This window comes from Varanus komodoensis, unplaced genomic scaffold (genome assembly GCF_004798865.1).
Source record: "Varanus komodoensis strain SLA01 unplaced genomic scaffold, ASM479886v1 scaffold1, whole genome shotgun sequence".
NCBI lineage: Eukaryota > Metazoa > Chordata > Lepidosauria > Squamata > Varanidae > Varanus > Varanus komodoensis.
In genome coordinates, this window is record NW_025335268.1 from 123569965 (window position 1) to 123594759 (window position 24795).

Genomic DNA, 24795 nt, shown 5'->3' on the forward strand with positions numbered 1-24795 from the left:
GGTGGATTCCAGTCTGCTCCACAGCTGGTTTTATGGGAGAGCTACTCTGGGCAACAGGGAGGGGTGGCCCAGCCCTTCCACACCCTTACACTGGACTTCTCACAAGCTCCATTGCCACAGCCATCACTGCCTCCACGTACCACTTTTGCCCCTGGATTGGCCACTAGGAAGATCCACACGTGGCTCCACCACCACCAAACCAAACCAAGGGGGGAATGGAAAGCCAGCAGCAACTAGGCTGGTGCCACAGTAGCCCCTGCTGCTGGCATCGGGGACAAGTTTGTCTAGTCTGTGTGAGGGTTAGCTCAGAGTTGGCACACCTCTGGGGAACAGAGTTGGCCTGGGGGCTTCAATTTGCTGATCTGTTCCTTACTATTAGCTTATCTAGAGATCAGGCAGGCAGTAGAATCAGTTCTGTTAGTAGACCTTTAGGTTGGGGTGGTCCAACATGTGGCTCTCAGACCACATGCAGCCCCTGAGGCCTTGTTCTGCAGCCCTCTTGCCCCTCAGAGCTCCCCATCCTGCCCCCCTACTAAGTTCGAATCCAAGTAATGACATGGGCATGATTGCAACAAACTCTCCTGAGTCTGCCGGCCTGTCACACTTTCTTCCTGCTGCTCAGGCTGGGCCACCCCAGAGAAATGGTCATTGTGCCTGGGCTGTGGTAGAAGGAGCTGCCTGTGCTCTCTGAAGAGATCAAAGGCCCACTAAGTGTTCTTTTTCACTCAGTTAGTCCTAAAAGCATCTTAAAATCAATTCTCCCTCATTTAATTATTAATTAAACATATTAATTATACATGTTAAAATAAATAAATAAATACATTGCAAACATGTTACTTAACAATATGGATATGCAATTCATTGTGTGGCCCCTGGGTTCCATGTCAAAGTCCTCATGTGACCCTCAAGCTACAAAAAGTTGGGTCGCCCTGATCTAGGTGATTCGCAGTAAATCAAAGTGGGTTCTCTGACTCCTAAGTGGTTAATAGCAGCTATGACAACTTTTTCTTCCTCAGTTAGTCTGCTAAAATGAAAGAAGCTCGAGGTAGCCTGGAACTGACATTTGCGTGAACGGCCCCTGAACGGCATCGCACTCCTGCCCTTGCCATCGTCCACTCCGGCACCCTTCCACTATTATTCCCTCCTTCCCTTTGCCACCACTGCATTGGCTCTTCCAACTGCAGGGCTCTCGTGAAAGCAGCCAGGTTGGCCAGCCAGGGTTCAGAAGATGCTTCTTCTGGCCAGACAGTTCTCCACAGGGCTAGTGCCCTCGGCAGCAAGGGAAACGAGGCTGCTTGGCTGCTCCAGAGAGCAAATGCCACATCGGGAGAGCAGCTTGTAGGGCTCTCTGGAGTGCCAGGTGGAGGTGGCGGAGTGGCAGCCTCAGTAGCCCCTCTTAGCCAAGGTGGGACGTGTGATGCAATTCACTGTTCCAATTCACCCTGCTTCAAAAAAGGGCCAGCCCTGCCTGCAAACTCAGTCCATTTCTCATACTAAAAACAGATTCCTCAGCTCAGAATGTGCTCTGAGATACCCTGTTCTTTCATTTTAAGTACATATCTTCTCTATCTGGCTCTGGTTGGTAGATCTTGAGGTTCTAGTAAAAAGCAACATGAAAAAGAAAAAAAGCGATGTCTTGAAGTCTGTCCATTCCTGATATAAAGCAGGGGTGGACAGAAGGTAGAACTCTGGGTAATTTGCAGTAGATGCAGAGGGATTTCTGACTTACAATTGTTTCACAGTTGCAGCAAGAAAATGAGTCTTCTCTCCCAATTATACTGCTGAAATTTAAGACAGCTTGAGGTAGCCAGGAGTGGACTTTTTGTACGAATGGACTGTGAGATCCATGCAGCTTTGATACTCAAAATAAATCTCTGGACTCAAAAAACTTTAATTCTAAGTGCATCAATCTCTGATTAGCAGGTCTCAAGTTTCCAGCAAAAAAGCAAAAAAGCAAAATAGATCCTGCAAGGCTGAAGTCTGCTAACTCTGATTTTTGCTACCTGAGATTATTGTCTTGCAGTCAGATATGCCAGAGGTTAAATAAGGAAATTTCTGCAGTCATTTGGGTCATCTACACCTGAATTACCCTTCACAAAGTCATATTCTCTTGAAATAAAAACATCAAATCCTTCCTTCATTTTGTATTCCATATTCCCTTTTCTTGGAGCCTTTCCTCACATCCTACAGTCTGTATTCATGTCAAAATCATTTTCTATACCTCAGTCTTGTTAAGTGACCTACATTTTCAGCATTAACTCTAATTTCTCTTTTTCCTGCTTAGCTTCCATGATCAAGTGTGTCATTTTGGCCAAGAATTCCTTCAGGTTTCCCAGCAGCTGAGGTTCATTTTGCTGCAGCTGAACCCACATCGTCCAGATTTCTGCCTTGCTATAAGAGAGAAGATTGTATTGTTTTCTGGTCAGTATTCTGCACAAAAAATTGCTCTCACTGAGCTCTCAGTGAGCCTCTATATCTAATAATCTATATCTAGTTATCTAATTTTTGTTTGTTTGTTTCATCCCCGATCAACAGAGAACAGTAAGTGTGGAAGTAGGAGAACAGCAAACCAATGGTGGCACAACTATTATCTGTGTCACTTTGATAATAGGTAGATAGTGGATCAAATGAAAGAGAGTTTAGGTTGGATTAACTGTTAGACTATGTATGCCAGGGGTGCAGAACATGAGACCCAGATGCCATTCTGGCAGTTCAGGGGTCCCTAGAAGGCCATGTCCTCTTCTTCGGTCTCCACAGTGTCCCTCTTACTGGTTGTTGGATCATTTCCTAGCTTTTGCACAGTTTTCTCCATTCTGAGAGATAGGGCTGCCTCTCCTAACCCTTGCTTACTGGCAATAAGAATTTTAAGATAAAATATGCTGACATTTATCATATTTTGGCCCTCCCCATTTGGCCCTGGTCACTTCTGTAATTCTCTGCAATGGAATTCAGATTGAACCTCAGATTGAAAGAAATTCTGCATCCCTGAATGTAAGCTACGGAGCAAGGTAGGCAGATCAAAGCCCAGCAGAAGTTCCCGGTGAGATTTTCAGCAAATTGGCAAAGCATTTCACTCCCCTTATTTAACAGTAACAAAGACAAGAAGGCTCCCTACCCCAAATAAAGCTGCTGAAAGGGACCTTAGGGGAAAGCCAGGAGTGGTCCTCCAAGTACATTCTTCCTGAGTTCCACCTGTGGCACAGGCTAACCTTGGTCCTCCATTCTGCATATCTCTATGGTTGGTAGAACTTGAGAATCTTGTAAAACTTGCAAAAAAGTCCATCCTACAAGCTTAAAGTCTTCCCGCCCCTGCAACAGAGTATGCTAGCCTTCACCAACTTAGTGCCCTCCAGATGTTCTGGACTTTAACTCCCATCAGTCCCAGCCAGCATGGACAATGGCCTGAAATGCTGGAAACTGTAGTCCAAAATATTTGGAGTGCATCAGATTGGCAAAGGCTGGCCTTTGTAAATTGGCTACACAATGCCCCCTTTTCCCTTCCAGGCCCATATATTAACTCAGGTATCACTACAATGTTCAACACAAGTGAGCTCTAATTCTCTTTCAACTATACCTAATCCCATTCTTGTCGGCTTTATCTGGTTCAGTACAAAACAGGCATAAAGTTATCAAGTTCTTACTCTTCAAAGATCTGGCCATCTCCCAATTGGTTTATGAAGGTCTCGAAGCAGTTTTTTTCCCTGCTGTCATCTTCCTCCAGTAATAAGCCTACAGGGGCCCTTGCCAATGCCCTCCTTCTCTTCCGATGCACCCTTGTCCTTGTCTGTGCACTTAGCAAGTGCCCTGTTGTGGGAACAGCGGTGGTCATCTCTCCAGGCGCACACGGCACAACACAGAACCGTTTAAGTCAACATTTGGTCCCCTGGGCCAAATAGCTGTCCACGGCCAATGGTGTAGTGGATCCAGGACTCACAGGGATGCAGCACTGCCACCATTTTATTAGCAGGGATACTGATATCATCTGCCATCCCCGCCCCCCCCCCCACTTAGAATTCCATGTTCCCTCATAGCTTAGCTGCAGTCCTCAAAGTACTTGTTGGAAAATTCCTTTCCCCCCGCCCCAGCAATACGTTCTTCCCTCTTAGAATGCACAATATTTTGGGGTGGCTTGGTTTTGAATGAGCAGTCCTGGCCCATTAGCTTGACAAAAGACTTGCTACTGGTGGAATGAGGGGCAGAATCCAATGGGATGCTTATGACCCCTTTCCTTCCTTTCCACCCTGCTGATTCCCTTCCACAATCCAGCCAACTGGGCAGCACAAGAGGAACTCACCACTTTTTGTAAAGCAGTCTTAGCATTTAATAGTTCCCTGGAGAAGCCCTGAAAGGAGCATTTCTGGAAGGGGGCGGGTTGGCAGTGTCCCCTTTTGCAAGCTCTGCTGACCTGCCTCCATCTAGCAATGAATGCTTCCGCTCATTTTGTGTTGTCCTGAAAGTGCTAAATCACCATTGTGCAAGTAGGAGGTGGGGCAGAAGAGAACTGGTGGAGCAGATACACCTGGTTGGACCCTGCCCCCAACCTGCTAAACTGGTTTGTTGATATGGATCAACACAGTTGCCTGAATGTCTGCACTCTCTTTGTGGGCATGGCTGTGGAGTCCTGATGAGCACCTACGTTCCACAATGTACCACTCCACTATGGTGGGTGGAAGGCATGCTCAGCCAAAGCACATGGAAAGGGTAAGCCACACAGGGAGTTCACTGATCCAGGCAACTAGAATCCATGTGGACGGTGCAGAGACCATTACTCCAACCCTCTTTCATTGGCAGTCTGAACCCCACAGATTCAAACAGAGTCTTAATAATAAAAAGGTGCATAGGCCTGTGGCCAAACTTTCATGCCACCAGCCACATCAGTGCTACAAGCAAAACCAAGGCATACTTAGCCTTTCAACAAACTCTTCGGTGGGTACGCAGCCCTTTCTGTCATCATCAAGGCCATCAAAGAGAAGCTCCAGCTCTTTTGCACTCCAGGGTAAGTCTGCCTCCAATTTCTGAAAACAGTACAAATGTAAAATTAGTCTCTTCTCAAGCAACTAGCAAGGAGGGCCTTACCGTTTCATTTGCCACTTTCAAGCCATCAGTGAAACCTTCCAGTTCTGGCAAATGTTGGTCTTACCAGGCAGATGACACCTGATACAGTGAATGGGGTGTCTGCTTCCATTTGCTGGCCCTGGCTTATTTTTTATTTTCTATAACTTTGTTTTAAATTGCCTTGTGCTATGATTATGCTGTTTAACTGTGATGAGCTGCTCTAAACAAGACATTTATATTGCAAGGAAGGGATAAATTTATTTAAGGAGTGGTAAGAGAAGACAAGAGAAATGATAAATAATATAATATCAAACAGAAAATAATTGGGCCATATTCACAAAGAGCAAAGGATTAGGTCAAAGAATGATCCAATATAGAACAAAATGTTGTCAGGAAGATTCACCATTAAGCCATTTTGTTCTGTGCTTCTCTCGGTAACATTAAGTGCAGCATGTGGGCCACAAAAGCAAGCAGCCAGCAAGCATCAATTTACCTGCATATCAGTTCGCGTAAGAAATCCTTTCTTGTCCGCATCATGCTCCTGGCAAATATTCCAAACCCTTTGCACGATTTCAGCATGGGATGGCTCCTCTTCAGGGACTGAATGTGCTTCCACATCTCCCTGTGCAGCTCTTGCCTGCTTCCAGTGGCTCAGCCCAAACTTTCCATCTTTAGCAAGCCTTCTCTGTCTCTCCATGGTGCTGCTACAGGTCTGCCCAGCTGCTTGGAAAGAGGAAGGAGAGGGCACTGTGAACGTTGGTCTGGTTTGGTTTGGTACCCTCAGATGGGCTGATATACACACAAAAAATCAACAAATGTTTTAAAAAATCAACTATTTTTGATATTTGGTTGCATAAATATGCACTTCACATGTAAAACAAAATAGAAAGCTAGCTGTACGGGTCCATGAGGTGGGAAAATGCATACAACCAACCAAAATGCCACAGAAGCGTGTAAGCGAGGTTGTCCAAAAAGTGCCACACAACCACATCAGAAGAGGAGTTTCTTCCACCTGAACAGGGACTTTGCATGGAGGGTTCCATTCTCCCCCAACCAGTGGATATTCTTTGCAATTTGGCTTCAACTGTCTTTAACAAGCCCAACACGTAAAATTAACAGAGTTGTGCTTTCAGAAACTGAGATTGTGCCTTTCTGTTTCTCCCCGAATGTATTGCTAGGTGTCATCTGATACCTGCAATGCCTACCACTTACTGGTTCTCTAATTTGAGACAGGATCTAAAACTTCAGATTTCATGGCCACATCAGGCTAGATCTTTCAACTTGGCTATTTCTTCCCTTGCTTTTTTATCTGAGTCTGAAAAAGAGCTCTGAAGAACCCAGAAATGCATGTTCTTTACAGTGCCAATCAGCCCTAATGAAGGTATTGCCCAAGTGCGGATCTGAGATTCCCCTCAAAATTATCATGAATCAGTGGCAGATAGCTTGCACCAATTGTTCAGTAAATATGCATGTTTTTATGTACCTACTGTATGCATTTATACTGCCTTTCTGTCACCAACCTCAGATGCTCATTTCTACTCCAAACCGAGCCTGCAAGGAGTGTCAGGAGCCCCTGGAATTATACCCAAGAACAGATGAAGTTGTGTGTCACTGCCTATCCTGACCACATGAGCTACAAGTCAGAACTGGGGCAGTTAATGTTTCCTAGGCTTTGGGCTGATTCTGCCCACCAAGGCTAGTGATGCTTTCTTATGAGGGTGACTCCAAATTCTGAGCAACTGTTCTGTCTTTTCCTTCTTAACAGGTGCTTTATGGAAAGAAAATGAATGAAAGAAATGATGAGAAAGGCTTACAAGTGTAAGGTGTTAATATGTGGAAATCCTATAAAACAGGAGGCAAAGGGTTGGTATGATGAAAACTTTGTACCATTAGAAGATCAGGATGGGCCTTTCTGGCTCCACTTCCATCTTTAGGTAAAGCCAGGGCTGGCTCAAGACTCAGTGGAACCTCTTAGTCACTGCGGAATTTATTTTGAGAGTCTTAGGAGTGATCCATGGTGCTCCATGGTGGAAATCCTATTTGGGGGATGGAATTCAGCACCATGGATAGCTGATGACCCAGATCAAAGCTGCAGTGGATCAGGAGCCCTGCTGACAGAATGGTCACCAGCTTACTCTGCCTACAGCCCAGCTCTGACAAAGCAACACAATTTACTAGGGACAGGAAAGTATGACAACCACAAATTTGTCCTGTGTTTATATTCCAGCCCATTCATCTCACGGCTTAAAGGAAGCAAAACTAGCCTTCTGCCTTCCCATTGAGGAATGGCAGATTGCAAAGAGCAGGGAGGGTAAAAACCTCATTCTACCCAAGGAGCTGGAAGGCTGTTGCCAATCAAAGTGGGCTCTAGGGGGCAACATGGCATAGTCTGAACTGCCATATTCTTTAGGGCTCAGCTCCCAGCCAGGTCTGTCTGGAATGGGGAACCTCCAATTGGGGAATTGATGCATATAGTTCCTGACATACATCAAGACAAATGTTTGTGCATGCTGACTTTGGCATTTCCCCCCTCATGGCTGCTGATGCATATTGTTAAATGCTGTTTGGAAGGCAATTGTGTGTTTCTAGCATTTTTAAACCAAAATAATCATCATTATCATCCTCATCCACTTGACTGCTGAAGTAGAGATTATTGCTAGGTATGTGAACACAAAAGACAGTCGGGAGGGGATGAATCTTCACAGGCCCTCCCTTGAGATCAGCTTCAGGCATCTTTCTCCAGGTGCCTCCAGCAAATGAGGTTCAGCAGGTGGCTACTGAAGCCTTTAAGTGGTGGCACCTGATTGTGCAAAACTCCTGTGTGGCCCCTATTTTGTGGTCAGTTTGGCAGCAGGCAAATACCTTCTCTATTTTCTCATAGAGTGGTTAAATCTTTGAAGCTATAATCCTATATTCACTTATTTTTGAGAGTTAAGTCTGCTTCTATTTAAAGCTGCTGCATTATTGCTTTATGGTAGACTGTGATGTTTTTGATGCTATAAGGGTATAATTCTGTGTTTCTTTATAAATTAAAAAACCCTACAATTCTCAGAAGTTTTGTAGGGGAAATTGCTGAGAAAATTATCCTTGCTACAAGAACAGAGGTTTTTCATGCATGGCTCTAATGAGATCTATGAAAACTTTGGAAGTCATGCAATACCTGATGGCTCAAGTGACCCCTTTTATTAGGCTAATGATGTTGGTAGTTTAGGAAAATTAAACTTGCATTCATTTGTTTATTGTTTATTTGAAGTAGGCTTATGCCACTGCCCAGCCAATTTTTCCCCCCCCAGAGTGGCTTGTACATAGCCTGTAAAACAAGACAGTGTGTACTCACAAGATTACAGGTCCATGATGCAAGGAAAAAGGAATCGGGGAGAAGAGGGAGGAAATACAGTCTTTCATCAGGGCTGGTGGAATGTCCCCAGTTCCTCCTCTCCTCTCATTCTGTTTAGATGACTGCAGTATCTGGCAGTGGTGCCAAGTGAGAGAAAAGGAGCCTTCATGGGTAAATCCTTCGGCAGGCTTGGTGGCATTTCTTAAGAAGTCTTCTTGAGAAGACCTTGTGCAATTTGGCTTCCCCAACCTGATGTTCTCCAGACTCTTTTGGACTGCAACTCTCATCATTCCCAGCCAGCTTGGAGGCACCAGGTCAGGGAAGACTAAATGCTAACTTCTACATACTAAAATTGCTCCTATGAAAAGTAACATCTGAATCATTTCAGATCTTAATCTGCTCTCCATTTAGACCTCCAGGCTAGTTTCATTTCTAATGATGGAAATGCAGAATTCATTTATAAGAAATCACAACTTTTTAGCAGCACATTTCTTATTAAGGGCACCTGAGAAAACAAGAAGTGCTTGCCCTCAAAGAGGAACAGAACTGCTTGTCTGTCGTGCTGAGATGACAACACAACCACCCACTTTGAACAACACAATAGTGAACAAACAGACATGCAGATCTTGGTACACAACACTTAAGGAGTAATCCTTTGTCCCCCAGGTAGCACTGGAAGGGTTATAGGATTCAGATTTCTGGATCAAAGCTCAGAGACAGCACTCCCACCTTGAAGGGCGCAAGTCGTACTCTGTCTTCCCTTTCCCCTCACAGTGGGTCTGGGAAGAACCATGCCCACTGGCTCTCCAAGGTCAAGAACAGAACAGAGAAAAGGAGCATTTTGGTGGGTGGGGAGGGAAGAAGAGGAGAGGCCAGACTATGAACTATCCTGGGGCTTGCCAGCTTCCTTCCCTTCTCCTTTGAAATGCTTTTGCTTGACAAGTAAAACAAACACAAAAAACAAACAAACAGATCTAGTGAAAATGAAAGGCATGGAGATGAGGTAGCAAAATTGCCTCCATTACTCCTCCCATCCTGCCTAGTGTAAGCCACTACATTCAGGGGCTTATGAAGCTGTACAACAGAATTGTACCCTAAGGTGCTGGAGATGTTGAGATATGGATCGGTGGAGTTGAACTCTGTGTGCAAGTGACCAAAGAAACTCAGCAATGAAGTGCTGGAGAACCTTCCCAAGTCGGCAGCTATAAAGAGTTGAGTAAACAACCAGTCTGGATTCAGACAGGCAATGAAAGAGATGATTCCTCACATGTAACTCCACTCCATATTTATGTATTGTTCACATATACAGGAAAAATGCTGCTAATGACAACAAAATGCTCCTAACAGATGACCCCCACTTGGACTGTCATCATAGCTGACCATGTATTTCAAAGTTCTATGACTCCAGCCTGGTGAGGTTATATGAATTGGCCACAGTGAGCTGAGAAATGGATTCTCTTGGAAAGATGCTTCTTGTTCCCTGTTTAATACTTTCTTCTTTTCTTGTAAATACTGATTTCTCCGGGCCAGCCCTAACTTTGGCTGAGGTGGCTGCTGCAGGCAGCAGGTATTTGGTATTGTGAAAAAGATGAAAATAGTCACTGATTCTTTATCAGTTTAGAGTCAAATTTAGCCAAGCTCCAGGTAGAATTCAATGGGACTTGCATTAGTCATATTTTTCCTGCTGGAGATGAGAAGAGGTGGTTGTGGGATTTTCTGCCTAAGGTTCCCAAGTATGGGAAATTCCCAAGGCTATGTGGGAATTTGAACCTGAGTGTCTCCAGCCATATGCAGATGCTCTAACCTTTACTCTGACTTTCACTGGGTTTCTGTGTTTTTAACAGTTAATAGTCGTCCACATGTGAGAGCTTCTCAAGGAACAGAGATACAATTGACCTTGGGTACTAAGTATCTTGATGAGAGTGAGGGTACCATTTGGTGTCCTGCCTCAGGCAGCAGAATATACTGGATGGGACCTTAACTTTTTTACATACTCAAAAGTTATTGTACTCTATTCAACATTACAACAGAAGACAACTTGGATAACCTGATATAAGATGAAAGGTCTTATCTCTGCATGCAAGAGCCCAGACATGTGAAATTTCCAAAAAGTCTCTGAACATAAGAAGAGCCACACTGGATCCAACAAGGGTCCATCGAATCCCACATTCTCTACACAGTGGCTGAGCCACAAAAAATTCTTGAGAAGGACATGAGTGCAACAAGACCATCTTGCCCATATTCCCCAGCAACTGGTGCACATGGCATACTGGCTCTGATCTGGAGTTAGCAGATAGCCATCAGGACTTGTAGCCATTGATAGCCTTCTCCCCCATGAATTTCTCCAATCTCCTTTTAAAAGCAACCAAATTAGCAGCCATCACTAATACACAAGAGAATTCCATAGTACATGCTCTGTGGGAAAAGTGCTTCCTTTTATCCTAACTCTCCCTTCATGGGATGACCCAGGGTTCTAGTATTATGCGAGAGGGAGAAAAATGCCTTCTCAGCCACTTTCCTGCACAATCCAAAATTTTGTTGACCTGGATTTTCATCAGTTTGCACTGCCATATTGTATGTTGTTAGGGTTGTCAAACTTTTCAATTTTTATTGCACTTATATCACACACTTCCCCCAAGGAGCTTAGCTAGAATACAGCAGGAGAGGGCAGAAAGTAAAATCTGGGTCAACTAGTAGATCTCTGGGTGATTTACAACTGCAGAAGATCAGCAAGGATTTTGAACTCCCAGTTATTTAACAGTAGCAGCAACAAAATGACACATGCATGACCTAAATTATTGGGCTGAAACAAAGAAAGTTTAGGGAGATCAGATTTGTGTGTGGAAGGACTGTGAGCTCTGTCCGTTCTGATATTCAGAATAAGTATCTAGGCTCAGAATTCCTTAATTCTGTATCTTTTGCACAGCTCCTGTGCGGCCAATCATGTGATTTTCATAGGAAAAAAAAAGCAAGTCAGTTCTGCAAGCCTGAAGCCTTCCCACCCATCCAATTCATCCTAACCATGACCCTGTGAGGCCTGGGGAATGGTGACTAGCCCAAGCTTGTCCAGCCATCGCTTTATGGCTGTATAGGAGTTTGAACCAGACTGTCTCCAGTCATACTCAGATGCTCTAACCATTACTCTGACTTTGGCTGGGTTTCTGTGGTTTTAACCGTTAATGGCTGTCCACATGTAACAGCTTCTCATGGAACAGAGAAAGCAGCAATTCAACATCACAAAGAACAATTCAAAAAAAGCAGCAATTCAACATTACAGTTTACCAATTTAGAGGCTGGTTAGTGGGAGCTACTAGCACTTGAGATTTCCAGAGTTCAAGTAAAATAGAACTGTAAAGAAAAGCCTTTCGGGCACACAGTGTTTATTACTCCTCTTTCACTAGTCTAGAAGTCTGCTCAGGAGATCACAACTGAAATGGTCCAGGCACAAGCTGTAAAGTGAAATTATACACAGGCCAAACTGTTAAAAGAACTTACCATCAAGGAGCACCTCGGGGAGTTTCAATTGCTTCAAAATGCAAAACACCTCTAGAATGAGATGGTTCCTTATTTTTCAAGTGGAAGATGGCACAACTACAAAAGAGGGAGCTTGTGGCTGCTGACTGATTTCATCAACCTATACAAATGCTCTTGTCACTTTCCTGCTTGCTCAACTGGACTTGGCTACAACGTGAGAGTACGGACCTGCAATTTATTTAACTGCTTGTCCTACGGATATTTGTGAAAATCTTGCTGGCTTGGTGCAAGAACAGAGCAGTTCTAAAGAAGAAAGTTTTAAAAATAGATACACCTTGGGAGAATCTCTCCAACTGCAATTAATTTTGATCTCAGCTCTGAAAAGGCTGTATTTCAAAGGAATGGAAGTGTTAAAAACTTCACAACTGAAGGTAATAACTGTCTTTCTCAAAAATGTGTAACAAGTCAGCAATATTAAATGTATTTATGGTAGCATTAGCAAGAATATAGTTATCTTGAATGCAAGATATTCTTCTTTGACAAAACCTGGATGCAAGGTTTTTGTCTCAAGCCTAAGATAGTCTGAGACGGTTATTCAGAACTATTTTGTCATACCATTACTATTTCTTCTAAACTGATTTAACCAGCTATCAGCCAGTTTCTTCTACTCAGATTGTTGACAAGCCATTGCTATCTAGCACACTTTCTTTGAAAAAAAGTAATTGCATTCTAACCGATTTTCACTGTAGAAGATAAATGATCAATTATGCATTCTACAAGGTCAACATTTCCAAGAACACTAGTTTGCCTCACTTTCTGCACCGAATTCCTCCTTTATGGAAAAGTGCTTTCTTTTCCAAGTCATGGTGCAATAAACCCTGGTTCTTAGTAGTCTATATTTTTCCCTTTAGAGTATTTTGTTTCTCTCCAGCAAAGAATTTTTTGTAAAGGACTTCTTTACAGTGCTTTGAAATATTCAGAAGCCTCACTCAGGACACTTACTATTCCTTAAAGGAAATGTACATAGAAGCCAATTTGTTCAACTCCAATTTCACAGGATTAGTCAAGCAATGAGTTTCATCTGAACTGCAGCAATGAAAAAGGCTTTTCTTCATAGAATTTGGGGGGTCATTTTCCCCATTCCTTTTTTTAACCCTGTGCTCCCCCCCCCCACCACACACACACACACTTTCCTTTAGGCTCCAGTTTCTCAGCTCATTATTTAAAGTTTCTGTCTCAAACCCCTACATCTGACTCTTGGTCCCTTACTATCTTGTAAAATTTGTTCTTCTAGGATATATTCCTATTTTACTTCCTTACCTTGGCCCCTACCACCCATCAAGTTGCTATGTCTGGCTTGGAGGAAGGTTTCCCCAACCACACCTTTCACTTCCTTCACAGAAACCAAACATTTTTTGAAGACATTTTGTGGAACTTCCCTCTGAAGTTAGAATGTCTGGGAACATTCCATCATGTAACTGTAGCTGGAGACTATTTATTGCTATCAGGAGACCTCAGCTTAGGACACCACAAAATGCATTATTAGTCAAAGGAAACTCTGGCTTTGCTAGCTGGTTTACTAATGCTAAATTCTCTGATGAGGATGCACATATCTATAATTGATAGTATGTGTGCCATGTTTTTAGCAAGCGAATGTCTGTGGCACCCTCTGCAGCTCCCTGACATCGTGGATATAAAAGCTTCTGCCAAAGACTTTGACTCACCTTCCTTAATGCAGCTAGTAGGAAGAATAATGTAGTCCCCTTTTGTCTCAGAACAATCCTGCCTCCCATCACCTCTGCTTGAAAAAACCATTCCCAGAGCATGAGCCCTCCTTATGCCACAACTTTCAAGTTGCGCTCAACCACACACACACACACACACACTGCATGAAATCCACACCAACAAAGTGTTGTTCCATTATGAAGTGGCTTTATTTGAAGCCCTAGGTTTAGTCAGTTCAGCAGCATCATATTGACAAATGGATTAGTGCTTGAACATTATTAGCATTACCCTGAATGTAAAAGTGCAACAATTGAAATGGCCAGACCCATCCATGGTAGCTCTAACCGAGAAGGTCAGAGGGCCATAGGCAAACTTACATGATTAAGTGGCTGATGCTGTGCTTCCAAAAGAACAGCTCTTTGACACCACATACCTGCATGCATGGTACAGATGACACTGCATCCCCAAAGTCATGGGCTTTTCAGTCTCGTAAGCAAACTTGTGACGCCGCCCTCACAGTAACCATGCAAACTTGTGCTTCATGTTTAAACCAACCAAGGCTTTGCAGCCCATCCAGGAATGCTTCCACAAGCCGGATTTGGTTTTTTGAAGCCTTAGATGGCTGCTCATACTTCAGCTCCTGCTGCTCTGACATTCCCCTCCCTTATTCCAAGCCTGTGCAACATGCAGCGCATCTTGTCATTTATGTTCCCAACCATCACCCAGTGTCAAAAAGGTGATGGAGGCCTCACAGCAATGCACCACCACCCCAGTGTGGTTTACCCATGATCAATTCCACGAGTCAGAATTAACTCAAGCAGAACATTTCCCCAGTGGTTGGCCCCCTCAGCAAGGCAGACGGCAGTCAAATGAAGAGCACTGTTCAACTAAAAATGGAACTGCAGGGCCTGAACACCTGCTCCAGCTTCTACTTACTCTGGTAGAAAAGCAGCAGCTTCCCCAAATGCATCAGGCTTCACAAGATTTGCATAGTGAAATACTGTCTCCATCAAGTTATTCCAACAGCATAGAGGTGAGGAACCCATAATAATTTGGCAAAATTATAGACCTGGCATACACACTGCCCTTTGAGAGGTTTGTTTTTGAATTTCTAGAACCAGCATTTTTGATTCTAGTGTTACTCTGTTTACAAAGATCTGGGAGTTTGACGATCAGGTACCAGAAGGAACTGGAGTGCTATCCCCAACTTCCAACAGGAAAGTCTACCATTGGCATTCTCTCACACCAAGTACTTAGAGCTGTAGTTTGAAGTGATGTGACTGCTAGCCTAAAAAGGCATCCCCCTTTGAGGAGAGCTGGCAGGATCATAGGTAGTTATGGAAGTTATGGAAACTAAGTACTTTATCATCCTTTGTCAAAAGTGCTCCACGCCAGAGAGATGAGGCAATAGGAAGTCAAGCAGCACAAACACGTCATCCCTTGTTAGCTCCCACTGTGAGCCAAACCCACATTATTCTTGCTCACTAACTGCTACATAACAGTATGCTAGAAGTTTTGTACCACAGAAGCCAAGCTGGGTAGCTTTGCTGGCAAAACTATACCAGCAAGCCTGTGCTCTGCTATATGGTAGGAACGTAGCAAGGTATGTTTCAGAGCTCAGATTTATGGCTTCCATGGCTGACACATTCCCCTCAGCCTAGTGTCTTGTGTGATCTGGCTTAACAGTATTATTGAACTGTTCCACAATGGCAGGAAGTGCCCAGGGAAAGTGCTACATCAAGGCTGTAGTGATTACACACTCAACATCCTTCCATTATTAATGTGTGATGTATCTGAACTCAGCATAACAAGGTCTTTATCTTCAGAAAAGCAATTTTACGATTTGCTTGCTTGACCAGAGAAGTTTTTTTTCCCCCCTCACCGTGTCTGTTTCAGCCTAGCATAAGGAAACACAGTAAGATCGCAGACCTAGGAAAGCACTATCCTTACAGATACTGTTATTTTAGGCCTTGCACAGCAAAGTATTCATACCACAACCAAGCTTTTACCTGAGGCAAATATATGAAAGGAGGCAAGTGGCTGAGTTGCTAGACAGAATATTGGCCACAAGATCTTGCAGCAGTTAATTCCTGCATCTATCATACCCACCCCCTCAACTCAGCACTGTAGATACATTTTTCCCCAGCAATATTTAAGTCTATCTTAAGGCTTTACAATATTCCATTGCACACAAAGCTCCAGTGCTATCAAAAATAATAAAAGAATTCTACATCCTTCTGAAGTGTTACACTAGTCCACTAAACGGTTCATAATAAAAGAGGACTGTGAAGTTTCAGGGCAGGTATCCCAACTCTGATTGGCCACCCTTCAAATAGGCATCCTGGTGACTCCACTGAGGATTGTATCCAAGTAAGCCATTCCCCGCAACAGTGGTGAAGACAGGTCAGCATCTTCAGCCAAGAGACCACATGGACCTATTTTGCTTGTAGTGTAATGCTCACGGGTTTGACTTATAAGGGATAGTTCTCTTCTTCAAGCTGTAGAAGTCTGGAGGAAAAAAAGCATAAAGACAAACTCAACTTGAGATAGAATGTATCAGGGGGACATGCTTAGAAAATATTTATACAAGGCTAAGTAAGAGCAGTCTGCTCAGAGACTTTAGAACAGCCAGGCAAAGCCCTGGAACAACCCAACTGGGCAATTCTATATTTACTCTAGAGTAAGTCCCAAGCTGTTCTATGAGGCTTGCTCCCTGGGAGTGCAAATGAAATTGCAACTTCTAGACCTCTAGTGCCAAAGCTGCTGCTGCTGCTTTTTGTAACTAGCACTTGTACATCCTTGTCCCACCTATTCACAGTTATTTAGGTTACATATTCTCACTGACAAATACTCCACCTATAACCTTACCTGCTGCCACTAAATACAGAACCCCCCTTTGGGCAAATGAAACAAAACACACCAGTATTTTGGCACTGTGCAATTGTTTGCTCTGACTAGAAACTCAGATGTGCCTGCTACCACCAGATTTCACTTTAAGAATCTATGTAATACTGTTGATGGGCTCTATATTCTCCAGTAAGTCTACATCCAATACATGAACAGCTAAGATACACTTGTGGGCAGCTGCCGTGCCATTATATTTAATGTCTTCTGTAGTAATAGTATGTTCTCATATTTGTGACAAATCAAATATAGGTGGTCATGAGCTGCATTTGAAAGAAATAGGAATTGAAATTCTATTTTAGCGCTAGTGATATAGCCATGAACAAATCCTGAGCAAAGCAGAGGACAAGCATGTTCTTACCTTTTATACTTGTCTGCTTTCGTTTCAAACATCTTGGAGAGCCAGTCTGGCAGGCCTCAAGACCCACCGGTACTGGTTGCTCTGTCTTTGGTTGCATCTTGAGGAGCACTGGGGAGCTCAAGCTTTTTTCCCCAGTACAGTTCTCCTTTGTGTAGCTCAGCAGGTCTTGAGATGGCAGCATCTTTAGATGGGATACCTTTTCCCATTTGTAGGGGCCTTCAAGTGGGGTTTCTGTTTCAAAGTCAAAGTTCCACTTCTGCCGGGCCTCTTCTAGCTGGGTTCTCATCAAGGACTGGAAGTCCTTCTGCAGCTGTTCATGATTGACTGATCCAAAGAGGTTTTTGCAAAGCTTCCGGCTGCAAGCAGGTCGTGGGACGTTGCTCTCAGACAGCGGCATGTTTCCAGCTAGGAGAAGCAGCAGCAACCTTTTCAAAGGGTATAGGCCACTTTTTGCTCCAAGCCTGCCAACAATACAATTACAATATTAATCACTTAAATAAGCAATGCCAGGCTAATTATACCAGCTCAAGCATTTGGGAAATCAGCATCATCTTCACAGTACAAGTTAAGGCCTGAAGCATGGGGCAGGTGAACCTCCAAAGGGAAGATGCCACTGCAGAAGATAAAGCATCCTGGACCACCACCAGATGCATGTCTGAGGATAGCAGGACCCAAGCTCATGAGAGCACTTTAAGCTGAATATGAGTCAACAATGTGATGTGGCTGCAAAAAAGGCAAATGCTATTTTGGGCTGCGTTAATAGAAGTTTCACTTCCAAATCACTGAAAGTACTACTTCCCTTCCACTCAGCACTGGCTAGGCCTCACCTGCAGTACTGAGTATTATACCTAATTCTAGGCACCACAGTTTAAATCCAGTCAAACTGGAATGCTTAAGAGGAGGTCAGCAAGGATGATTGAAGGAATAGAAGCAAAGCCCTATGAGGAGAGGTTGAAAGAACTGGGCCTCTTTAGCCTGGAAAAGAGAAGACTAAGGGGAGATATGATAGCACTCTACAAATACTTGAAAATTTGTCACAAAGAGGAAAGAAGGGATCTCTTCTCAATCATCAGAGTAGAGGACAAAGAATAATGGGTGCAAGGAAGCCAGATTCTGGCTGACTGCCAGGAAGAACTTCCTGACTGCTAGAACAATACGAACAGATCACATCTAGGGAGGTCATTGGCTCTCCCACTATTCTCCTGCATTCAGGAGGCAGATGGACAGCCTGAACCCAATGGCCTTCTTGGCCCCTTCCAACTCTACTATTCTATGATCCTGGAAGTACTATTGAACAAAGTATTCCTGAACAGAGAGGCCTGCAACTGCACTGTGCATTCTTTCAGCACTGTCAATGCCAAACTCCTTCTCCTGAACATATGCAATGTCGATTACCCAGTTCCCATGTATATTAGAACTGTACCAATGAACAGGTGCCAAAAGTTTCGGGCACCACACTGACAAACCTGCGTAACTGAATTCAGCATGCTTTGATCTCTGCCTTCCCCACCTACCCCTCATGCACTCTGCAGACAAGGGTGGTTACTGGAACCTTCCCTAAAAGACCTCTGGACCAGTGTAGAAAATGACCAATGTAACACCATTATTAAAAGGGATCTAAGGTAATCTGGGAAATTACAGGCCAGTTACTTATATTGGTTGAAAGTGTTATTAAAGATAGAATCTGCATGCCTATAGAGGGACAAGCTAGGCTGAAAAGGAATGTACTTGGTTTCTGCAAAGGTAAGTCCTGTCTCACTAAACTTCTGAAGTTCTTTGAGAATGTCGATAAAGATGTGGCCAAGCCTGATCTGATAAAATATTGTTCACTTCCAAAAGGGTTTTGACATAAGAATCCTGAAAAAGCCAGCAGATGGAATAAGAGGAGAAGTCCTCCTATGGATCAGTAACTGAGCAAAGTGGAAATAAATGGCAACTTCTCCCAATGAAGGGATGCTGGGGTCCCACAGTGTTCCGAATTAGGACCAATGCCTTTTCATAAATGGTATTGAATTAGGTGTGAGCAGTGAAGTGCCCGAGTTTGCTGATGACACCAAATTATTTTAGTTAAAACAAGCATGGATACAGAGCTGGGAGAACAGGCATTAAAATGGCAATTGTGGCTCAGTGTAACCAAATGTAAAAGTAGCACATGTTGGGCCAAAAATATCCCGATTTCAAGTGGGTGGAATCTGAGCTAACAGCCAGTGACTGTCCAGGGAATGGATCTTGGGATTGTGGTTGACAGCTCAGTGTTTGGCTACTGTAAAACAACAAGCTCTTTGTTCAGCATAATTAGGAAAGGAACTGACAGTGAAACCACCAAGATCATACTCCCCTTTCTCAAATCTTTGATGCAACCACAATTTGAATAGTGTGCAGTTCTGATGATGGCACCTAAAATGGACATTGCAGAGCTGAAAAAAGAGAAAAAGACAACTAAAATGATCATGGGGTTGGAGCAACTTCCATAATACCTGAACCTGAGATCATTCAATGAAGCTGACTGGTGGGATATTCTGGACAGATCAAGGGAAGTACTTCTTCACACTGTGCACGAGATGTAGCAGTGGCCCTTACTTTGGACAAATTCATGGAGAAGCCTACAAATGGCTACTAGTCTCCATGGCTGTCTACCACCACTGCTATCAGAGGAAGTATGCCTACATAAACCGGAAGACGGGTGCTGTTGTACTCATATGCCTGCTTGAGGAATCCTGTGGGCAGCTGGTTTGCCACTGCGTGAACTGAACACTGGACTGGATGGACCCAGGCTCTGATCCATCATGGCTCTAATATTTGGTATGGTATAATGGTTGTTGGCCCGGGACTGGGAAGATCTGAATTCCAATCATAACTCAGCCATTAAGTTCCTTGTCTACCATAAGGCCAGACAGACTCTCAAGCCGAACCTACTTCACAGGGTTGCTCTGGGAATAGCATAGAGAGGAGGATTGCAAGCGGACTTGATTTCCTTGCAGGAAAAAGCAGGATATAAATATAATAAAGATACAATCCTATGTATTTTTAATCAAAAAAAGCCTACAATTGCCAGCTTTCCTCAGGACTCTTTTCCATCTAAACATGTACAGGATTGTGTCCTAAGGCATGCATTCTGTGGCTGGATCAGGCATCTCTAGGAAGGGGTAAATTTGGCTGTGAACAGCTGTGTGAATACAGTCATATCCACCATCAAAACCTGGGCATTCAGGTTCAGGGCAGAGTCTTGCCATACATCCAAAGCACAGAGCTTAGTCTCCAAAGGTAGTGTAACCTCCTCCAGCACAGGATGAGTCCCCACTCCTTGCTCTGCTTTTGATGAACCAAGAAAAATGGTCTGACTTAAGCAGTTAAATTGGTTTTCTACAGTGCTGAAGGCACAATTCACATTTATTGTGAATACACACATTTGTGTAATGACTGTCCAGGTCACCAAGACACTTCTTTGAGCTGCATACCCTTTCCTCCATTTTGCTTGGCCAGTACTTTTCCGAACCATTGTCATCTATATTGGCCAACATGTATGAGGATGTTGCTGTTCTTTGATGAAGAGGCAAAGAGATTAAAAATAGCAGCAGCCTTCACAGTCTCTTTATAAACAGCTATGCTGGATGACCTCATTGAGAGTTTCAGGCATACCAGGAACAAGTCCTGGCAGGTAGCACTGTTACCCAGGACAGGCTTCAACTTGTTATCTTAAGTCATCATTTCAAGCCACCAGGCAATTTCAGTTCCGAAAGCTGTTTACCCTGTACAGTGTTGGTCCAAACAAGCTCTGAATTGCATTTCCCACTTTTTTCCAGTGAACAGCTAGTTATAAACAAGAACCAAGCGCAATGGAAATGCGTAACCCCACCTTTTGTCAGGCAAAGATTGTTCAAAGCTGTGTGCAGGTGGTGGGGAGGTGATTAAGGCAAGTTACATGACCATTACAACCTATAATTAACAACAGTCTCAAACAGCCTATGGTTGGATCCCAGCCTGCGGTTAGCCTGTCGTGGGAATCCACTCCCACATACAGATACTCCACCACAGAAGCCTCTGAAGTTTAGTCAAGTGGTGGTCCCCAGACTCTGGAACTCCCTGCCTACATAAGTCATCTTTTGCTGTCTGCTGGCAAGGCAAGACGTGTTTATGTGAACAGCCTTTTTGTTTTCAGTTGAAGTAGCTTTTAATGGTACTATTTAATTTTTATTGATGCACTGATTTGCTTTGCTTATATTTTAATTATCATTCCCTAGTTTAACATTTTGTTGGAAATGGGATATAAATTTAATAGAGGAACTGAAATAAAGTGAGATATGCCCATGGGTGTCTGCACGCACGCACACTAGCATACTAAGGTGTTTCCAGAGGAAGCTTTTGTGCCATCAGCTGCCTCATTCATGGGATTTTATGGGGGAATCCAGATGATGTCATTTTGCACTTAGAACCCTCCTTGGTTTTCCCACTTTCACCTTTCCTCCTCCAAAAAAAAAAAAAGAATAGCTGCACATTTCCTTGTTGGTAGCACTATCAGCCCTCCAATTTAAGCACTCTCCCACACTACAAATTAGTCTGCGAAGCCACAAGCTCATGCATTTCTTACAACAACCATGTTTGCAGGTTCCTGCAAATGAACCCTCAACATCAATTCCAAAGAATGTGCTTAACTTGGTGTATCTGAAGTGACAGTTAGGACTGCTGCATTTCCATTGTAGGGATCCTAATATTGGACAAGTTTTCTGGGCAACTTCTCTGCCACTAAACTGGGGAAGTGAATATGCCTGCCATGCAGCTGCTGAAAACCCAAGTCCTCTATTAGAAAGTCCAGCTGATGACTGCACTGGCAGCAACTCTCCTTGGTCTTAGGGATCCGGAGGCTCTTGATTTCAATTCCTATGATCCCCAGCCAGCATGGCCAATATGCAAGGATTCTGGGGGTTGCTTTCAAGAGCAACTGGAAGGCACCAAGTTGGGGAGGGAGGCTCTAGGATTTCGGACAGACGGGCTTTCCAGTCCTGCATGAAAGTAACTGGGTATGTCAAGTATAAATTAAGATTCCTCCGGTTTAGGATGGAAGAGGGGCAGGTAGGAGGAGGTCGTCACCCTGGTTGCAACTTAACGTTATAGTCTTCTATTTACCCTGCAAACACGTTTTCGTTGTTCCTGCTAAACAGCCAATCACAATTTAGGTCACTGCTATTAAAGCAGCAGCTTTTAAAAAAGCAGCGTAAGTCATGGCTGCTGCAAAGACTGTGACCGCTTGGTGGCCTCCTCACTCAGACGCGGAGAAAACAGAGGGGAAGCAAAAGCAGCCTCCTGCCCGCGCTTTTTCCAAGTAGCGCCGGAGCCCGCGCCTCCGCGCGCCCCACACCGCTGCAAAGCAAACAGGAAGGCAGGCAGGAAGGCAGGCAGGAGGGGCGGGGCCTGCTTATCGTAAGAGGAGACGACCGGGAGGTGTGCGAGACGCTCCGCTCGGGGATTACGTCATCTGGCACCACCGTCGCTGCGTCACGTGCCGCGTTGGAAGTTGCGAAATCCGGCTTGCCACACAGACCTATTTCTGCCTGGGGCAAGGAAGCAAGCAGCCAGCTTACTACGGCTCTGCCTCCCCTCCCTTCCCCCTCCCTGCTTGCTCTCTGAGGGCTATCGCAGGTGTTATCCTCGCCTCCTCTTCCTCAATCGCCCCCCGCCGCATCCTTGAAGGAGAGAGTAGGAGCGAAAATCGCTCGCAAGAAAGCGACACATTTCGGATTTCGGCTCGAAGCCCACAAGACCGCTTTGCATGGAGATGTTATCTCCCATTAGTCCTACTTAGAGTAGACCCCCAAAAGTAATGCGGTTTAAGTTGCCATGCCTTTCAACGTGTCTAGTCCAAGTAGGCTACTAGAATGTAAGGCAGGTGTTGTGTCCCCGCAATTTCTTTAAGAGGAGGGTGAGGAGCCAGTGGTGCGCCAAGAAGGTAAGCCAGGGAGCTGCAAGCCGTGGATGGCTCGCACCCACTAAGGAAAACAACTGCGGCTAGCTTCCTCTCCCGCCGCCTGACAGCGTAGTCAATCGGGCTGATCCTCGCCAAACAGCGAGCACAAAAATAAAACTCGGGTCGGGAACAAGAAGTTCCCAGCCAAGAAGAACATTGGAGGGCTGGGCGGAGAGTCAAACGAACTCGTGCGTCTTTCAAGTCCCACCCAGAGAGTCTGTGTGCTTGCCTCCGCTCAGGGAAGGCAGTGGCAGCAGGCAAAGGAGCCGTGGAGGAATTCCCGAGAAACATCCTCGCCAGCCCCAGGATGGAACTGCCAGGGCTGGGCCTCGGGCGCTTACATCAGCCCTACAGCGACTGTCTGTCACTCTTGAGTCACAGCCGTCTCCTGACCCCTCCCGCCGAGCCAGAGCCGTCGCTGCCGCCGAGCCAGGGCATGCCCCGACAGGCTCCCCTAGCGCAGCACAGTCGCCCGCCGTCCAGCTACCCTTCTGGGACGGCGCAACGCAGCATCGCCGCTGCCTCGCTCAGACGCCGAAGCCGCTTCCAAGAAAGGCGCCCGAGCCAGCCACTCGTCATCAGAGGAGGAGGCTCCCCCTTTCCTGCCACAGCGAGTCGCTCCGCGCGTCTTTCGATTATCAGCCACCTAGCCATGAGCCAAACACTACCACCACCTCCGTATACCGCCCCGAGATGTTTTGGTTTCGGTGTGTCAAAGAATTCTCGACTTACGTGCAAACAAGCGCGCATCACTGCCCCGCCCTCCATGAACGCTCAGTTTATACATCGCGACTCTTCTGGAATAGGATAACATACACTACCACCCTGAACGCCCCCGACGCACAGATATTGACGCTAAGCGTGAGTGGATCTCATTCTCCGAACGGGGGTGCCACCGGTTTTCCTCATCCAACCGCAGTCACACTCACTTCAGGCAGAAACGCACAGACAAAGTCTCCTCCAGCTCCTGGGAGGCTTTCATGGTAACTCTCTAGTTCCGAATTCATTTCAAGTCTACCCTCCGCCACCCCATCTCCTCTTTTCAGCAAGGAGACGGCCTCGGAGGTGAAAGGAAAGAATTGCGGGGAAAATCTCAGCCCTGTTGGAGGAGCGGCTAAAGGTGCAAAGAACAGGTGGATCTCCGAAGGACTGCAGCCTCGGGATAAAAAGGGTGGGGACGGGGGAGCTATAATGCCTAGGTTCAAGACTGGCAATTCGCCTATACCCCTTTTCCATCAGGACGCTCCACGTCAATTTAAAACACACACGGTTTGATAACCATTGAGCGCGGAGAAAAAGGATGTGATACTGTCTGTGTAGCAGCGTATCTAAAATTCCCAGGGGGAGAGGTCCCAAACCGGGAAGGAAAGCAAATTAATCCTAGTCCGTAATTGCGGTGGGGAGAGAAGGGCGTGAAGGACATCACAAAGAAGTCAACACCACCTGCGTGTGCTTTGGGGGGTAACTAAAAAGAGCTGCTCTATCGGGACGCCAAAGGCGACATAAATACCTTGGAAAATTGGCCCACTCTTCGCCCACAGGCGCCGCCACCACCCCTCCCCGCGCAGCGTTCAGGGCAGCCCAACATCCGCCTACCGCCAGCCCGGGGAATGAGCGCTCACCTTCCTCGCAGCAACTCCCTCCGCCCTCTCTAGCCAAGGCGCACGGCCGCTCTGCAGGCTGCAGTAGATCGCAGAATATATAAAGCGAGCCCGAGGCCCCGCCCCTTCTCGTAAAGGGGAGAGGCTTCGCCTCTCCTTCCCTCCCAGGAATTTCCAAAGAACCTCCTTCCTTCATCGCTCTCGCACACGTACCTCATTCCCTTCGTCGTCGCCCTCCACCCGAGAAGGAGTTCGCCTTCCCGCAAGAGGCGAGCTGCGCGCTGACTCGAGGAGGTCCCGTCTGTGCTCCCACTGCCAGACACGTGACCCCCCCCTTAAATGGCTTATTTTGGCGGGGGCGGAATCCGTCTAGCGT

The 24795-nt window shown here is 45.3% G+C and overlaps 2 protein-coding genes across 6 annotated transcripts in view; both read right to left on the reverse strand.

The window, feature by feature from the left end:
* Positions 1-5770, reverse strand: part of LOC123030225 (ras-related protein Rab-44-like) — a 68906-nt gene extending 63136 nt beyond the window's left edge. For 2 of the 3 annotated variants that reach the window (XR_006416064.1, XM_044443974.1), the window contains exons 1-4: positions 5549-5770; positions 4904-5015; positions 3642-3804; positions 2245-2391 (exon numbers count right to left, since the gene is read on the reverse strand). Coding sequence is in view for 2 of the 3 variants with exons in the window: in XM_044443974.1 (XP_044299909.1) it covers positions 2245-2391; positions 3642-3804; positions 4904-5015; positions 5549-5752 (626 nt within the window). In the remaining variant the exon portion in view is untranslated. Of the gene's footprint in view, positions 1-2244; positions 2392-3115; positions 3621-3641; positions 3805-4903; positions 5016-5548 lie in introns of those variants that run through there. The other variant, XM_044443989.1, reaches the window with a different exon arrangement.
* Positions 5771-13781: 8011 nt separating this feature from the next.
* On the reverse strand, positions 13782-24518 carry CDKN1A (cyclin dependent kinase inhibitor 1A). 3 transcript variants are annotated; one of them, XM_044444002.1, is made up of 3 exons: positions 24441-24518; positions 16857-17317; positions 13782-16099 (listed from the first exon to the last, which is right to left on the reverse strand). In XM_044444002.1, the coding sequence occupies exons 2-3, from the start codon at positions 17251-17253 to the stop codon at positions 16050-16052; spliced, it is 447 nt and encodes a 148-aa protein (XP_044299937.1). In that variant the 5' UTR covers positions 17254-17317; positions 24441-24518; the 3' UTR covers positions 13782-16049. The 3 variants fall into 3 exon arrangements, with proteins under 3 accessions (XP_044299937.1, XP_044299956.1, XP_044299946.1); XM_044444021.1 differs by having other exon boundaries at positions 16857-17261; positions 24441-24480; XM_044444011.1 differs by having other exon boundaries at positions 24329-24451.
* Positions 24519-24795: the final 277 nt, after the last annotated feature.

Bases quoted from the DNA above. Each gene is read 5' to 3' on its own strand.
- CDKN1A (XM_044444002.1), bottom strand. From the start codon at position 17,253: ATGCCGCTGTCTGAGAGCAACGTCCCACGACCTGCTTGCAGCCGGAAG. The intron at 16,100-16,856 runs GTAAGAACATGC...TTTTTCCTCCAG, and splicing joins AAAGCAGACAAGTATAAAAG to ACTTCTACAGCTTGAAGAAG.